The sequence below is a fragment of the Schistosoma haematobium genome, chromosome 1, assembly GCF_000699445.3.
Source record: "Schistosoma haematobium chromosome 1, whole genome shotgun sequence".
Classification (NCBI taxonomy): domain Eukaryota; kingdom Metazoa; phylum Platyhelminthes; class Trematoda; order Strigeidida; family Schistosomatidae; genus Schistosoma; species Schistosoma haematobium.
In genome coordinates, this window is record NC_067196.1 from 36,138,632 (window position 1) to 36,158,341 (window position 19,710).

Genomic DNA, 19,710 nt, shown 5'->3' on the forward strand with positions numbered 1-19,710 from the left:
TACGGCACGACATTGCGTCTGCCTGAGAAATTTTTCACACCACGGAGCAGACCTGATTTCGGTAAATCAGACCACATCCAACGACTGTCTGCACTTATGCGAACGCTGTCTCCGGTGTCAACTCGAATACAACATCGGCAGGTCGCTCTCCTTCGAGAGTTATCTACCTCTTCACATATTTTCATTCAAGTAGATTCGGTACGCGAATTCCTGCAACAGCCTTACATAGGACCTTTTTACGTGATTTCTCGTCACGAAAAGACCTTCAAGGTTGATCGACATGGCCGTGTCAAATCGTCAGCACTGATCGTCTCAAACCAGCACACGTCGATGACAGTGCCCTACTCGATAACTTGAGACCCAATGCTAGACCTACAAAACCTACTAGCGAGATCCCCACATCTACTTCAGATCCCACGCTAGATACGTCAGAGACCTCATCCTCAAGTCCCGGTCAACGGCGCGTGTCATGTGCACCATCTACAGACGAGACTTCAGTCTTACGTCCAGATCAGCAGACCACGCCGCCCTTGACTTCGGATGAGATTGCAGGCTCACAAAGTACGACGTTCCGGTCGCCGAGTTTCCACCATAGGTGGGCTGATGTATATGTTTAAAAAAGGATACACAATGTAGGGTTAAAAGAGAGTACGTAAGTGTCCTAGTATATAAAAAAATAATAATCAATATTATGGAACGGATATGAGTTGTCTGAGTTTTAACATTATTTCCAGTTAATATTGTCACTTAATTTTATTTTTGTGTGTGCTGTGATACTCCCCGTGTGCCTAGACCGAACCAGGTGGTTTCCTTAGGGAGCCACACTCGGAGCCTTCGACCTAAAGGTCTGATCCACAAGGCAGGGGAGCATCGTAAGGAGATGCAGTCCCATGGTAGCCGGTGACCAATGATTGGTTCATACGCCATTTATTCCCTCAGGATACTGGAGCCCATGTGTATCATTAGTTTGGAATTAGGGTTTCCCAACTCCTATATGTGAACTCACCGTGTCCATCTGCCCGAACATTCGCACTTCGTCCTTTCAATTTCATAAACAACACCCTCGCCACGAGAAGGCAGTGAGTAGCACGTCCCTGGCAGTGGTTGTATGCAAGTGGCCACTTGGAAGCATTTCGAGAGGGTGAGCTGACTCTCCCCACTCTCGGCCGTTCCAGGGCATTTGGGGTTATGTATCTCACTAACTTATTCGTACATTTAGCAAAAATTCACACTTCATTTTATGTCTTGGTCTGAGCAAGCCTGGCCATTAAGAACATCATGCTGGTATGGACAAGTGTTTCGTCACTTACGTAAATATAATCGCTAAAAATCAAACGTGTATGTAACTTGCCTATGCACTTTAATATAATGCCTCCTTGCTTACGGTGTTCATTATCTAATTTTAAATATAAATACGTATGTAACAAGTAATATTTTAAATGTGCAGGTAGCGCATTACCTCACTTCATCTTTGTCCGTCTGTTCGCCTAAGAGAATTCTTGAAATCTAGATTTCTAAAACACTTGCATTCGACTTATTCAATTAGTTAAGATACAAACGAAGTTAACGAGGATTTATATTTTGTTAGCATCATCAATGAAAACAGAGGGGAACAAAACACTACATAGATTTTCAACGTAAATCCTGTGGAGACCAAATTTGCAAATAAGTAATTGAAAATTTAGTACTTCAACCCATCACAACCAGTCATTTGATAATAACGTAATGATATGAGTAGGTCTATTTAGTCACACGAATATAAACAAAAATTATGTCGAATGTGAGGGACGTAGGTAACACAGCTCTTTCAGTCTTAGTTGACTGAACATAATCCTCCAGTTCAAACTCTCATCTAAATAGCAACTTACATTTTAAAGCTAAGATAAAAAGACACCCGTTAATCAACAATAAAAAATGACTTCGAATTAACTAAACTGACAGGTTCAATAGATGACTTCTACTTGTAAAGTCCCCGATAACAGGAAAAGAGTTGCTGATTGAGATCCATTAAATGCATAAAATGGTGTAAATAATTTTAGTGTTCATGGGAAAAGGGTGAACAAACGGTACAACGAAGTTAATGACATTTCAAGCGGAAAAATGAAGGGTTGACAATGCAGAAGTTGAATCCAAGTTTGTACAAAATAACTCCAAGGAAAGTATCTGTAACATTGTCTTAAAGAATGAAACTTTCAATTGTACAAAAAGCTGTTGTGACTTTATGGTCGACTAGTTACCACGTAATCGATTCGCCAATCGAAATACGATTTATTCACTCTTGTACTGTTTTAAACCAATGACGTTTGACTGGTCTGACCAGCCTAGCGTACTTATTGGTCCGTTGCTCGCTTAGCCCATCCAGTTGAGTCCAGAACACCAATAACAGCTTCCACTATGCGAATCATTTATTTCAGACATACTTGGTTTATATACCAGCCAAACAGACCGCATCACAGCATAAAATAGGAAATAACATTTATACAAAATCAAACCAAAAGTGGTTGCGAACGTGGGAGTATAACTTAAATCGTACAATAATAATCTATAGGTCAAAATGAAGCTTATAAAAAGAGGAATATGGATATATACAATCTAGGTATTGCATAGTTATACAATAACAATATTAGTTTATTAATTGTTATTGGAGGTTACTCGTAATTTAACCTTCACTAGGATATAACAAAAGCCACCTTAGAATGAAGTACAAATTTATTTTTAGTTTACACAACTCAATGGTAAAACCTGCATATCCAGTGCGGAAAGTGACTGACATGAGAATTATTTGCCACGCTTCCTTAGCAAGGTAAGGTTGTAATCGTTTACATACACAACTACTCAGAACTTATCATAAACGCTTTAAAATTTTATTACAGGCATAAGCTTTAATAGATATTTCAGAGTGATAATCTATTCTAATTCATTGTAAAACCCGTTAGTTATACCAGCTAATGTTAACTGGATCAAATTTTCTTACAATACTTCGCACTCCCGTAAGATTATGTACTTCCTGTAGAGGGACAGTTCGAAAAACACAAAAATTACTCCTATACGTATGACATGCAAAAATTGACAACACTTAACTTTTACAACCAAACATTGTGTGAAATTCTAATTTAAAACCCGTTAAAAGTTTTACATTGAGTTAGGGCACAGTAGCTCTGTCACTATATTAGAAGCATAACGGCGAGGCTATAATTAATGGACGAACTTTGAACGAATCTCAGGTGACCTTGAGGAATTTTAGTCAATCAGAAAACAGTCGGTAAAGAGTAAGAATATATCATACAAAACCAAAAAAATTAGAGTGAACACAATTCTTTAACATGTTTTAGAAAATTTCCAAGGTCAGGAAGTTTATGCAGTTCGGAAACCGTAATTTATGCGATACAGGATCTCATCCATGTAACCCCACACTAGTCGACCTCTTTTAGCCTCGACAACATTGCTTCTATATTGTTTGTGTGTACTTTGGTGGTAGTGTCTACAAAATGCCGCTCATGGACGACGACACGATGCACGTAACCCAGTCTGTGTAACCACCGACATGCTCTCCAGTCATACGTGTATATTGTGATTCTCGGCTGCACATACTCTCGTATGTTTGATATTGTAGCTTTTCGGTTTCTAACGCGCTGGAAGTGCCATTTTTGAGATCGTCTATCATATATACTAAGGATCTGTTAAGTATATGGAAATGCTACTTACCCAGTCTTCATTAACACTTCATCCTCTATTGAATTTGCATATTCTAACGACAGTTTCGTTTATTTCCACGATTCTGCCAACTTCGAACGATCCATGCAAGCTTGTCACTTTTCATTGCAAATATATCTCGACAATACTCAGACCATTGAACTGCCGAAGCTTCGGTATCATCTGCAAAGGTTGCAGCGTGTTACTGGTGCTTTTGTTATTCAGTTTGCAACAGCTATCATAATCTGTCTTAGTTTCAATCGGGATCGAGCGAAAAAATTTCTTTTTCTAGCAGACTTGCCTCCAACATATATTACATCGAAATACAACATCACGACAGTCTGCACAAGGTCGAAGAGTCATTTGACTACCGAGATGATAAATAAAGGAACTTTTTAGTAATCGCATTTATTGCAGCCGCCCTTTAAAATCAGGCACTGAAATAATCACCGTGACCTTAAGATCGCCCAAACCCTTCTGTTTGGCTAGTCCATCAATTACAGTCTCATCAGAATAACTAATAGAGCTTCACTGTTACCAATATCATGATTCATTCAGAGGGAAACATTAATTTTGAATTTCACCAGTCAGTCAGTTCGCCAGCGATTTCAATACTTTAAGCAGTCGATGGAACTTACGATTAAGACTGTTCTTACAAATAAAGTCATTGTAGGCACAATATTTGTGAAAACTCGCCTACAAACTTATCGTCGGAATATCCTACTCCATAATATACATCGATCTTTAATACAATTAACCCCACCGAAAATCGAATCAACCGAAGATATATATGACTGATAACGTAGCAATCCAAAGACGAATTCGAGAAAAAGCCTGCTGATAGAAATCAAGTTTCTAAGTGAAAGGATAACCGACAAATTATCATCTACTGAATAAAAGCATTTTACATTAGCTGAAAACGAACTGCATGTTTTGAGAGGTGGTCAACAAAAACCGGAGAAATCTAACATTTGACAACAGCTGCTTCATCCAAACAGAATACCCGTGTGTCTTTACACAGCGAAAAAGACAGCTGCAACGCAGTAAAGTACGGTATTAGATTAAAATCTTAATTGAATGATATATATTCAATGCTATGTGAAAGCATCATCTATACAAATCTCATAAGTATATTTTGAAGGGCAAACATGTCGGTGGCGTTGAGTGATTAATAATTCACGATTATCTTTAGCTTCGAAAAGAATGAGATATCTGTCACTATTTTCACACAGCAGTAAAGAAAATGAATTCTACAAGAAACGACTTGTCTTATACGTTTTAGCACGTCAAATAACTATGAAGACTTAAATGTTTTATTCTAGTTATGATCGACGTAGCTTCGTCGTAAAAGATTTAAAAACTGTGAAGTTGCTGATAATTTATTCAGTTTTGAAGATAGAGGTATTACTACATTATCATCGGACCTAGACATACAAACAAAATTAAGAGAAAATTAGAAACTGTACAAAGGTGTAAGTTGAAACACCGTCTGTGCAAAGCAATGAGAAATATGTTATTTCCGCTTTAAGCTTCTGGAGGCTGAGTCTGACGAATGTACCTTTTTTCTGGATGGTGACGGAGTCCGAGAACGATGCGAATGTCGATTATGGGCTGCTACTGGGTCCGGACTTCGTGAACGGTGTCGTTTGCGATTCTGTAAAAGATAAACAAGTCAGAAATAATGACAGACCAAAAGTTTGTTAGCATAGTTAAAAATATAGCTAACCATCCACCTCCAAATGAAAGATAGTCAGGCATTTAGCGATTCTGCCTTTACTTTATCAAGGTTTAATGCTAGAAAAGATAAAATTTTGCTGCTGTAACTTAGATATAATCATATTTAGTCGTACGGTGTTTTTATGGGCTTCTTATCCAAACTATATTACAACAGAATGTCAGGACTATTGAGATTTCATACCTTAATGCATTGTGTGCCTATCTACCTCAGTAAAACCGATAAATATAAACACATATTAAAGTGCTCACAATATCAAGGCCAGATATTCACAAAATATTCAGCTTATTTGAATAGTATCGAATAACTACGGGAACTCAAATTTTTAATAAACATTGCATGTGAGGACAATATGAAAAAGTTGATAATCATACAATAGTTAAGGTAACCCAATTAAAGTTCTGCTAACCGATTTGTGTGGAACATGTTTTTTCTTCGGAGTAATGGAATGGGACTGATTTGAAGTAAATGCCGCCGCGTCATCATCCTCAGTGGCTTCTCCTTCTTCCACATCTTCTAAATGTGTTGAGTAGTTAATTTCATCTTCTGTCGAGTCAGGCTCCCAAGCGGAAGCAGATGTCCTCCGACGTTCGCTGGAGTTTCGTGAGTCCATTCGCATAGAAGGGCTATTATAAGTACTCCAGTCTCCAGGACCCAGGCTCCCAGAAGGAGAAGCATGACGTCGGCGAGGGCGATCACGATCACGGAATGAACGCGGAGGTGAACGATCCCTTGAATTCCTTCGTGTAGGGGAAGATGACATATCACGACCTCGCGACTGATATTTCGATTGATGAGGTGTCAGACCACTTTTCTCCTTAACACTTTTGGATGGTTTGGATTTGTTACGATGAACAGATTTATGTCCTTTTTTATGTACAGAATGTTCATTTTCTACAAGGCTTTCTAAAAGGCGTTCTCTGTAACGTTGAATTTGCTGCAATAAAATAAAATAATTTAAATAAGAATCACTGCTTTAATTAATAGTGGAAAAAATGAGAAGTCACTAGTGGATAACAAGCACAAAAAACTACGTAGTACAGTGTGAATCTCATACAAACCAACGTGATTAAATTGACTTTCGGCTGCAAATAACTCTGAAAGCGTGTGAATAAATGGTCTGAGAATGAGACTTCATTTAGTTAGTAAACAGAGATGAAAGTACGTTCCCCGAAATAGTTACAACATAAATGTTTACAAACGAACGCTGATCTTAAACCTTCTATGGAATTACAGGTAATATATAAAGATTACAAAACCAAGGGACTTCAAGTCAGTGTTGAGAAAAATATTTCATGGCATACTATTGCTTAATTAAAAGTTCCTAACAAATCTTATGTATCAAAGGTTATTATGATGTCTGAACGTGTTCAAATGATATCGGAAATGACAGAAAATATAAGAAAGTCTTTAGTCTAAGTATGATTACTTACTGTTTACGGTAGATAAAAAAAATACTGTGAAGCATAAAGACAAATGTGTACCGACAGAAACCACTCTTTATTTACCTTGTTTATAGCTTCATCCGTAATTGTTTTATCTCCTTTACGACTTGCCTCCAACTCATCTTGATACTTTAATACCTTGAGTTCTACTTCTCTTAAGATAGCGCGACGCTCTTCAGAAACAGGTGTCGTTGTCGAAGTACTACTAGGTGTTGAAGAAACGTGAGAAGTCGCGGAAGTTACGGGAGTGGGACAAGGAATTTGAGAAACTGGTACAGGTGAAAGACTAGATTCGCTCGCACCTGGACTGGCAGCATCTTCGTCATCATAAGCCACAAGTCCTCCTAAAATGGGTAATGGTCTAAAACAAAATACGTAAACAAAAAATTTCTATCACTAAAAGAGCCAGATTTAAAAGAAAATAACGTGCCAACTTATTTCCCAAGAAACTAATTCGCATTTGCAAAAGTACTACTAAAAGGTTCTAGCAATAAACATAAAATTAAAAATTATGAAGTAATAAATGAAATATACATACGTATGAAAATCACCCACTGCGAGAGATGACTGATATTTAGTTTCCAAAAATTGTGCTGGTAAAGGAAGCTTTGAAGTCACGATCTACATAGGAAAAGTTGCTGGGCCACTGAAACTTAGTGTAACACTGTTCAGAGAATCAAATAAATACCGACTAAAAACTAAAATTTAGCAACGAGTTTAGTGCAACTAGGTTATTAAATTTAAGACCATGCAGCAAGGCTGACTAATAATTATTTATGATAAGATTTCACTTAGTACTTTTAAACGAATTTAATAGTCCATAATTTCGTAAGAAATTATACGAAAAGGTGGAACGCCAGATTTGAACCCCTTCATTATCTACCTTATCTTCAATAACGTACCAAATATTTGTACAGTTATTTCAACTTAATTATTGCTTTATGTTCAATCAGTCATAATCAAACCTATGTTCAAAAATCCCTGATATTAAGTTATTAGTTAAATTGTTTGTTGATATGACAGGGAAAACTAATATTTTGAACTTTGCAGCTCATCTTAGAATCACAAAATGACAGACCATTGGTCTAAAACATACACACTGAGTATGTTAAACATTTCCCATTAGGCTAAAAATATTAGTAACAGGGATTGTAGACTTGAAATCTAGCTATAATTTAAAAATGTATGAAAAAGTATCACTTACTCTCCGTCTACATCATCGTCTACTTTATTTGTTGAAGCATTGTTACTCCATCGACTTGTATCAAGTGGGATTCCATTAACAACTTCAGAAGGAAGAAACGCCCCCTTATTTAAACCATTCGGCTGGTTTTGAAGGTGACTAGGAGTATTCTGCATGTTGTCACTGGACTTGGAGATAGTTTGGTCTTTTTTCGTATCTAAAACAGAGGTGGATTCCCATATACTTGCGACTGTTAATGCCTCTGGTTCAGTAGCTTCAACAGTTTCCCATTTGCTTGGAACAAATAAACGATTAGAAGTATCCCCAGATGGTTTTACTTCATCCTCCGTTGTAGTTGCACTGAGCTGAGAATTCTTAGGTCTATAGAAGGATTCAACAAATCCTTATTTATACAGAATTAAAACTAGATTGATCAAAATGTTAGATTGCCCTAATGTATTCATATAAACGAAATAGATTTAATGATTGAAAGAGGTGGTTTTCCTAGGGGGGCACACCCGGAGCGTTCGATCTAAAGGTCTGACCCACAAGGCAGTGGAGAAAAAATAGTAAGGTTGCTTTGTGGTCAGATTCGAAACAAACGATAAATACTTATTGTTTGAGTTCAAAATGAAATATTCCACTAGTCGTAATATATATACTCACCAAAAATAGATGAATTCAGGCAATAAACAGTAAGTGAATGATATAAGAGTACTATAACTCATATATTTCAAAAACCACAAGAACCAATACGAAGTAGTTATCACGCTGGGTTTTTAAACTGATAGAAACACAAGCGGAGAATCTCGCACAAAACTGCATCGGTTCAGAAAGTCAAAAGAGTAAATAAAAAGAAAACCTACGAAAACGTCGAAGCAAAAATAATACGAATCGAAAAGAGAAAACGGCGAGACGAAGGTTTACGGGAGATTCAATCAGATTTAAGATAGTGGGTCTTGGATTTTGGCGCGGAATTCATATATATGGCTAAATAGCATTTTAGCATTATAGCTGACGTTAGATCGTGATGAGAACACTAACTCTAATTGTTAAACCCAAAGCCCAGCTGTTGTAACGGGTGGATTGCAGGTTAGATGCGCAGCGTTTTATCGATCGATAACAGTGACACGGAAAACACGTAGTGAACGATCTAGTGCCCTGATTGGTCCCGCTTCCCTGTCTAGCCCAGCCAGTTGAGTCCAGAATGCAAGTCACAGCCTCTGAGATATGAATCGTTATATTTCAAACATACTCTGTTTATATACCAACCAAACAGACCACATCGTACCATAAAAATAGAAAACAACATCTGTACAATATTTAACGAGTGAAATAAATAATGGCCAATAGGGAATGCCCATTTAGAGTCCAAGGACATCATTAGACTTAACATGATAATGATTGGTATATTCCTCAGCATACCTAACATCAGCTGTGAATCCAAATCCCAATTCTTAACACTAATTTATAAGACTCATTTAACTGTAATAAGTAAGTGGACATCCTGAAGGTCATTGCCCAAAGGTTGTTCATTAATTATACTCTCGCCGAATAAAATGTCGAAGAGTTAAAAGATGAAGAGTAAATAAGTTTGTGTCTCAGTGATGTTTTGAACAATGCGACCACTGACTTTTAGTATCCTAATTAAGAAACGCAAAAATGGGGACCAGAAGTTTGTATTTTAATAACCTAACAAATTGTAATCTGATCAGTTTAACAATTCATATGTTTCAAGCCTGTATACACAATTTATTGTGAAGATAGTCGACCAAAATTGGGAGAGGAAAGGGTAGTAAAAAGCATAACAATCTTTAGTGGCATACCGAACTGGTGAAGGAGACCGATCATCTTCATTATCTAAAGGACTACCATCAACATCCAAGGGATCTCCATCATATTGAACTAATGGTTGGCTTTCTAGAACCTCGACATCCGGATTTAAAAATCCTATTTTTTTTGACAAATCTTGATTTTGCTCATCTTCAATCAAATTTAATGGAATACCCGACAGGTCGGCTTCATAGTCAACAGCCTAAAATGAATCAATGGATTTAAAAAGAACTTAGTCTATGTAAAATATAAGGGTAATCTAATAAATTATCTCAGATCATGAAATCTGTAATTTTTGAAACGAATGGAACAATAAACTACTGATAACACAGTTGCTGCAAGCCATATTATGATTGTATTATAGATTTTCACCCACAACACTAGTTTTCAATAGGCTTGCCTTCAGTCATATAATCTCAAATACACACCATCGTAGAGTAGTTGTTGTGAATGATATTTCCGTACACTTTATTCTTAAAAATGACAAAAAATATTCATGTCGATGTTCTTAACAGAAAGCAGTAATTCTTTTTCAAAATAGCTATTTTTAGATCTGGATAGTTATTTAAATTCTGGCATAGACTTTTTACTGATGAATATAAATACTGAGGTCGAAACGATTTTAAACCGACATTATGAGTCGCTGCGTATAAAGATTTCGAACATTAATTGGGAACTACAGTGTAACATATTGAAGTTTAAAAATTGGAAATAAAAATATGTAGCTTAGAAGTTGACAACTACACCAAAAAGGGTCCCGAATTCAAATATACAAATCTGTAATTGGTTACAGAAGTGCATCAAACTAGAACCAAACATTGATGAAGACGATGTCATATGTCAAACAAAACTCACCTCCGACACCAGCCCCAAGAATATATTCTGCAACTTGATGAGGAATTCATTTGGATATACGGCCCAATCTTCCCACGCACGGAAACAAAGCATGACTTTTTGCTATAGTTATGATGTATGTAATATGTGAAACATATAAGTTACCTTCAATTGTTCAGCTTTAAGTTTTCCCTCTACATTTTTATAATGTAAATTCAGGTTTTTGAACATATCTGGTAAGCAAGTTTCAAAACTAGATACAGAAATAATAAAATGAAATTGATTATGCAACTCAATGCAGTCATAGTCATATTTATATTACTACTAAAAGTGAAAGATCACATTACTGAAGAGAGAACAGATGAATATGTAAATTTACACAAATAAATATATATATACGTAAACTCAAGTCACGCTATTGATTGAAAGAGTCAAACTAAAAACATTATTATAAGCACAGGATTTGAAAAGCTTTGGAAAAGCTATTCAGTATAAGTTACTTTTAAAAGTGATTCGACTAAGATTGACACGATGAAGATCAATCATTGAAAATACTTGGAAGAAAACAAATTATGAAATGTGTAAGATAAATTCTCAATAAGTTATTATTTCCAAGCAACAACCTACTTATATATATTTCCTAATATATAAGTAAATAAATAAACACGTGTTACCAGTTATATGAACGCACCACTTTCGAAAGAAAGAAGCGTTTGGAACTTTAGCTGACGAATTATATAGTATATCAGAAGCCAAGAACAAACGAGCGACCAATTTATTTATGCTTATAGATTGAGATTTTTCATGCTCTGTAGAATCCTGGTCGGATTTCAAGTCTGAGATAGGATTTTCATCGGCTGAATTTGTTTCTTTATCCAAATAATTTGAAATGAAATTCGAATTTGGAGCAACTGAATCAACTATACACAAGGCGATATCGGAGGCAGAATCCGCGTGTTCCAAACACCACACCATAACCTCACCTATTTTAATGCGACAGGGTTCAAGATCCTCCAGCATTTGAGTAAACCGACCTCGTTGTGCCTCTGTTAAACCACAACGACGAGAAGCGGCAGCAGCTTCTAAACGAATTTCTTCTTGCCTGCAATAATAGGATTGACAAAGGAATTTTCCAAATTCAAATACTCAGAATACTAAACAAGATTACTTTTAATCTTAGTGTAAGAAAAATTAACAGTGAAACTCTTAAAGTATACAGGAATTTGGTCAATTTTATCATCGTAATTACCATGAAAAGTTTGAAATAAATGTGAGTCAGTGAAGGAGTAGGGATTTGTGTAACGAGCTTTGGGTGACACTTATGAACAATCATCGATATTAGCCTGTTACCCAGACCGAAAGCAGAGGTGTGAACATGTAAATACACAATTCAATGACTGAGCCACCTTTTAACCAAAATAACTTTTAAAAATATTCTAGAGTATTCAAATTACTTCTGTTAAAAAATTGTAGACTGTTAAACGTTAATTATCCTACCTTGAAAAACGTCTTCTCCTGGTAGAAGTTAGTATCACTGGTAGACATCAGGGATATGCATCCATGAGTTTATGGACCACAATAAGACTTTCGGATCGTTAACTCCCAAATGATCACGAAATAGACTTTTATGATAACCAAAACCTTAAAACGCCTTGAACAAAGGCTAAAACATCTTAACAGTGATTAACTAATGAGTGATGAATGCAATTTTTAGAACAGACAATACAATTCATATGTTTGAAAGGAAATGTAATATCTCCACTTTATACTACATTTTAATGGACAAGAAAACTAGTGTAACTGAATAACGAAACCAGTGTCTGAATAAACTACTCACATTTTAACTATGGTGAAAACTTGTAAGAAATATACATGAGTTTATTGAGTATTCAGTTTCCATAATATGCTTTGAGAGGAACTACGGAAAAATATTAGGCTAAATAACAATTAAGACTTTAAAATACAGAATTTTAAACAGTAATGGTAAAACTAGCAAATTTAAATAAAGAAGCAAATTTATAATATGAAGATAAAAATATTGCGAGTTAATGGTGGGATGAACTAAGCCGAGACAGCTATTTACACTCACAAGTCTTCAGATTCACGTCTTCTTCCAGAAGGCGGCGGAACATATCCTGGGGCGTAAGGATAATCATCTTCTTCAACAAGGTCTTCTGGCATGCCACCAGAGAATAAATTAACAGGAGGGGGACGCCAAAGCGGACCACCTTCAAACATTCGAAATTCTTCTGTACGCCATTTGGTTACACTTTCGCCCTTACATAACAAACATATAGACAAAATAGTAAATTCGAATTGTGAAAAATAGTAATGAGATACCAAAGTTATAAAATCACGACTTAGAAAAAGTTTAATGAAGATACCGTCAATGTCATACAGGTTTATCGACACAGAATATAGATTATGAGTGTAACTCAAAAAACAAATAAAAAAAACTCAAATATACACACTGTATCAGGTGAATTAGTATCAGTGAATAACAAAAGGCACTACTGATCACATTGAATTTGAAAGGAAATATTTCAAACTATGCTCATCAAGCTGATAGTTTTTGATAAAACTGTAGTACTGATAAACGAGGATTTCAAGGTATACATGTTACTTCAAAAATTCTGCTGACACAATCTGAACTGTTGTTTATTTGCGTTCAATTTTCCCTAAGCTTTGTCAAACTGAAAACCCCACACTTCCGTTTTCTTTTAGTTACCAATGTGCAATTATTACTCCGATTTGACCACTTTATTAACTGTATTACAAACTTATATGATATTTGCCTTTTCATGGGATAGTTTACAGAGATCAATCTTCGCTTAATACTTTGTGTGCAATATTGGATATAGATTGGAGCATCCATCTATCCTATAGCCAATGTTTCAAATTCATGCCTATATAAATGCAAGCACTTGATTCTGTAGCATGATTCAAAAAATATTCTCGATAAGATAAACTAACGTATGTAATTTACTTTTATCTCAGCCAGAAGATAAAACTTGTTTGACGTTTGACAAAATGCGCTACTGGTAACATCTGACGACCTACAAAAAGCTTAGTGTACTACACAACAGTTTAACTTACTTCACCCTAAGAATATTGGACATAGTCACTGAAATAAATTATTTGCCGTGGATTCGACTAATAGCTTTACATTTATCCAGAAGTGTTTGGTATAATAATTACTCTTGAAACTGTGATTCGAAACACGTGTGGTGTAGGATATAAACACTAAGAGACAACATACAGAAAAATTACGAAGTTGAAGAATAAAGAATGAAACAAACGATAAGGAAGAGGTTACACAACAAACACTAAGGAAAGCTTCTTGTTTGTATTACTTAGACAGTATTTTAGTGTTAGTTGAACAAATGTTTACAGATAAATGCTAAAGCTGATGATTATGGTTAAAATCAGTTCAACTACAGCTTTATTTAAAAACAAGATCTAAAATCTAAATAACATCATAACTTCACGGTACTTTAGGAAACAATTGACTGGCAGTAGTGCTGACAGAGCTTCATGCAGATAGTGTATTACATTTACAAAAATGAAGAATAATATCAATGAGAATAAATCTAAATTTATCAAACCGTGCACTTATTTCCTAGATCACAGCAACTGAGAATTAGGTCATTAGCTGGACGTTTAATCACCACGAGAACTCGACGGTCATGGGAAGATTTAGTTTAAAAACTATTTTGTTATTTACGATAAATTAACTGATATTCGCTGGTAAAGTTTGATTCTCAAGAACCTGCATCTCTCGTATCGTACTAGTTTACCTAACAGTGTGGCAATATGCAATGTTAATAAAATAGAAATCCCCTATTTTTAACGCACATTAATGTTATTATTTATATAAACTGATTGTGTAACAATTTAGTCATGTCCATCAAGTAACTTTTCCAAAGTACTTTCTGATGATGCCCGTAACTATGGCTACAAATATTAGGTAAACGAACCGCAAACTTACATGTAGAACAGACCATAACTTCCAGCGATAGTATACATGATCCGAAGACTGATAATCAAAAAGGAATCTAAATAACGTATCAGTTAAGAGTATAATTATTAAACACGACAGTACTTAAACATAGGATTATTTGCTTCCCGGTGCATAACCGCGGCCTCGAATTGAGGACCTTCAAGGACGACAAATTCAATCATGCGATGAATCAGAGCAAGTATGGATCTGAATTTTGAAAATTAGAAAAGTAAAAATGCCACTAACAAACACTTACCTATCACTTGGCATAACGACCTTAACCACCGCTTCACGGAGAACCTTTAAATTGACAGAAAGAGTATGAGTGACACGAAAGTTCAGATTATGTTAGAAGTATATATGACTTTATAAAGTTCACAGCACGAAATTTTTCTCAAAACGTATTGTAGATAAAAAACACCAAAATATACCCAACATCTGGTCACCAATTAAAGACCACTGATATGTTCACAATAGATTTTAGCTGTTTTATTGCTATACACAGAAAAAGGCTTAATGTCTGCTAAACGACGAACAACTTAATGAGTAGTTCCAAAGTCAGAACCGAGAGGAAAAGACCAAATTTCTCAAAAGGCGAAATCTATCCATGAATTAAACGGAATTTGAAATATGGATTAGGAAATGAAACTAAAAAACAAATAACTAACTCGACAAACATGTTATACAAGTAAAAATGCTTCAGTAGATAAAAACCAGTGAAAAAATTAGTTTCAAATATTTTAAAACTAAACTGACTGATGCGACAATTACCTTATCTCTAATTATTGTCTAAATAACGTACTGATCCTTGAATATCCCCAAGTGGAAATGAAATGGATGAGTACAAAACTTCACAGAATTATACATGAATACAGTTACGATGAATAAGAGATCATCCTAAAAACTCACACTCATCCAAGACCAAAACAGAAAATTTGAGAACACAATTAGTTTGCTATAGTAGCTTAATATTATGAAACCCACAGGTCTGGAATAAGGAATATATAAAACTGTCACTTGTATTGTTTTAGGAGCACGATTTTCATTGAAGGGGTTCGTAAAGCATGAAAACCAATTTATTGTCAGTCAGTTACAACGTAGGACCGTGCACATATATATGCATCGGTCCAAGTTGCCACACCTCATTAGCACAACAAGATGAACACCAAATTCATAAAGTAGTTATTTCAATAGTAGTAATATATAAAAGATTGTACATAAGGATATAGTACAGGGAGAAAGAATTGGTTCGTAGAAAAAAGATATAAAGCAATTTTAATCGCACCATTTAAGGGGGGACAAAGAGTATATACACCAATGCCATTGTGGTCGATTCTGAGCCATGTCACCAAGAGTCTCCAACCATTGGTTACGATTGTCACGCGGACCACAACCAAGTAGTCTGCATCTACCAACGTGGCTCAGACTAGAAGTTAGTGACTTCAAGCACTGATCCCACGTTTTGGTTTGGCCGTCCCTAACTTTCTTCCAGCCATCTCCAACACCGGTTAGCATTGCACGTCGTGGTAATCGGTGTTCGGGCATACGTAACACGTGGCCCAACCATCTCAGTCGATGAAGATTTACAACCTCACAGACTGATTTGCCATCATTACCTAATACCTTGCGTCTAACCTCACTATTACTTACCCGGTGATCCCAGCAGACGCCAGCAATATTTCTAAGACATCTGTGATCAAATACTAGTAACTTACGAGTATCCTCCACTCTTAACGGCCATGTTTCGCTGCCGTAAATTAAAACAACGTACTTCAGCGCAGTATACTCGTCCTTGTATTGATAGACGGATATCTCGCCTTCGCCATAGGTGACGTAAGTTGGCAAAAGCCAAGCGAGCAACTTATACAGTGTGAATCTCACGATAAGTTATTGTGCATGCCAAAAAAACAGAATTGTCCCTGAATATTAAAATTCATAGCTATTGGCAATCGTAAACTAAACTAGACAGTTTTGACAATGAAACTCAGGTTCTTATTCGAAGTGCTCACCTGGATTCAGTACGCAAAGTATGAAACTACTACTGAGAGTAAACCGTTTAGTTAATAGAACTATACTTGCGCAAGTAGACTTTGAAAAAGTTCTTAAGTCATGTCAACTTATCAAATTTCCATAAGATTACCGATAATTGAATACAATCTGGCTATAATGAATCAGATTGGGACAACAATATAACAAAAAGAACTCCTGTTTTCCCAGCCAATTTAGTATATTAATTGATAATAGTTCAGTAAATGCTAACCAAATAAAATGAGAAAAACACAATTCTCCAAGTCATTCAAATATATTTCTGTGAAAGCTTACTACGACGATACTCAACAAGTCACTAAACCTAAAACACATGAAGAATTAACAGATCACTACCGAGTTTTCGGTTTAGTATACATCGTACGAAGTATATTTCCCAGTGAATAATCTATTTAAAACTTAGTTTTGCAAGAAGGAAAAAACTTTAAATACTAACTTCAGTAAGTTCTTCACTCGACATTTTATTTATATCGTATGGCTTTCGGTCTGGAGCTGGGGGTGGTGGCGCGCTGTCACCGTCTGCACCATCAGTTATAAGTTTGGCTCGCTCCTTGATCGCCAAGCGAAATGACTTCAACCACTCTCTAGGTTGGGCATTGAATGGTAGTCCACTTGGAGGAGGTGGTTTAACTAACTCAAGCAATGCCGGAGGAATGTAAACTGGGTATAAAGGGATCGGGACGCTTTTCCCCCAACCTAGTTTCATTTCAAATCCCATAAGTTCTTTCCCTGTAATACAAAATATGTACACTACATTAATGAATAAGTTCACGAATCAAGAACTGAGGAAACAAATACACAGAATCAATCAAGATACTACAACATTAGTTTAACAAAGTAGTACATTAAGGGACCCGCCATACTAAAAATATTGACAAATTTCGTAAGATAACGAGAAATCATAATCCTAACAATACTGAAGGATCTTTCTATAAGATGAATAGACTTCATCCTCTTTTACTGCGCATGTAGAATAGAGGAAAGCGAAGTATCCCTAGAATGAATTTGTCACACCTGATTATATGATAACCAGGATAAGACAACAAGTGATAACCAAACGAAACTTCGTTCTCCAGTACAATTTCACAAACTGACTGACGTTCGATTTCTACTACCGATATTAGAAGACAAAAACTACACTAAACGACTTTCACGGACAAAAAGTGCTTAAAGCACAGAAACTAGGACCTAAAACGGATCGATTAAATACTGACCTTCAATTTTCTCTGCCAATGTCGATAGATCAGCGTTACTAGGACGACATCTCCACAGGATTTACAGTTCTTTGGAGATGAAAATAGTTAATTTTATTAAAACACAAACATTGGTATAAAGAGGAACCAAATACACGACACACGAATCATATATTCACGTGAGCCCACTCAACGTTAACTGTTAGAATACATAATATAACCATAAAGCACACAGTCTGAATGTTGCATATCTACTTTCTTGAGAACAGATGCATTTTAAAGATACACGGCCTTTACCTACTCAAGGACTGGTTTTCTTGCCTACTACCAAGATGAGTAGATGCAAAGCTGTATGAGACCCCATGTTAGGTATAACTAAGGCACGGCTTGTTGCAAATCTTTACACCTATGATGAAAGATAATTAGTATCTTAAGAAGTGAACTGAGAATAAACTTAACACGTAAATTATATTGTAATACTAGTTTGAACCCAACACTGAAAGTTCACCGCTTAAAATGCATAAATCAAACTTAGGGTCTCTTTTTAAATGGAGACGCGTGCTTTGACAGATATTAAGAGAGTGGTGAACTAGTGCAAATCACGTTTAAACTAAAATTAAGAGCAAGATAAACATACCTCTAATGTTGTCGAGGGCTCGTTCGCCATCTTTTCTATTCATGAAAGCAACAAATCCACAGTTTCTTCCTCTTGAACGTTCTTCTTCTGTCCTAGGCCACATTATTTTGACACTTGCAAGAGGACCATAACGACCGAAAGCCTCACACAACTGTTGCTCTGTCATCTGAATATGTGATGTACTGAATAAAACTGAAATACTTTAGGGTTTAGATTCCCAAGAAAAAGATTTGTCGTTGTTCTATCACCATCGTAATCATATGGGTAATCAACTAAATAAGGTTAACTATCGGAAGTGGAAACTACCATCATGACGATCATTTTGGCTGCGTTTAGAATAAAAGCTCGGTGGTGTCGACACTGTGTTGTGAAAACCCATGCCTGAATCTCCACCCTGATTATTGGAAGAACCCCTCCGATATTCCCGATTACGCATACCAACATCGGAAAGATCTAGATCAGACTGTGTAGAGAGTTGATTTCTGCCTTGTCTTAATGCATGTCTTTGCTCTCTCTGTTGCTGAATCCTAGTTGTGGTCAAGTTAGAGGATTGTCACATGAACATACAATTTGAGCTCCTCTTTGAACTGTTCTAGTTTAGATTTCTTTTGTTCTTGTCCCTTGCGCTTGCCGAGAGCTGGCTACAAACAAGAATAAGGTGGATACTTCCTTACAGGCTTTTCAGTGGATTTCTTGAAATCTGCTTTATTCTGTTCCTCAGTTTTATTTAATTTAGAATCCAACTTCGAGACAGGTCTGTATATGCGGCCAGTCCCCTTCGTATCCTCTGAGGAACCTATAGCAGCTGTTATTATCAACAATCAAACTTATATACCTGAAGACGGATTGACGACACCACCCTTAACCCACGCTCGGGATTTAGAAGGCTCCTCAAAAGTGGCGACAAACTCCTCAAACACTTGCTGTGTATGCTCTTCCTCTTTCTGAGATTTGAGAAATTAACCGTCAGTAGACTAACCCTCTTCTTCTGATCAAAATCATTCCTCTTTGAAGATGATCTACTAGATTTGACCAGACTATAACTGTGTCCACCAGATTTCTCGTTGGACTTCATTCTTTCACAGATGGCGCCATGAATATCGCAAGTGAA

The 19,710-nt window shown here is 36.2% G+C and overlaps 1 protein-coding gene across 1 annotated transcript; it reads right to left on the reverse strand.

Annotated features, from left to right (window-relative positions):
* Nucleotides 1-1,314: 1,314 nt before the first annotated feature.
* On the reverse strand, nucleotides 1,315-19,710 carry U2SURP (U2 snRNP-associated SURP domain-containing protein; the record flags this gene model as incomplete). The annotated part of the gene is made up of 21 exons (XM_051217216.1): nucleotides 1,315-3,669; nucleotides 3,702-5,347; nucleotides 5,838-6,365; nucleotides 6,937-7,234; nucleotides 8,078-8,437; nucleotides 9,883-10,091; nucleotides 10,745-10,846; nucleotides 10,889-10,976; nucleotides 11,415-11,825; nucleotides 12,813-13,000; nucleotides 14,712-14,778; nucleotides 14,826-14,930; nucleotides 14,980-15,023; nucleotides 17,206-17,498; nucleotides 18,600-18,765; nucleotides 18,801-18,871; nucleotides 18,906-19,126; nucleotides 19,167-19,240; nucleotides 19,274-19,395; nucleotides 19,435-19,543; nucleotides 19,579-19,710. Coding segments are annotated over 20 exons (3,729 nt in total), but the record flags the coding sequence as incomplete, so codon positions are not given.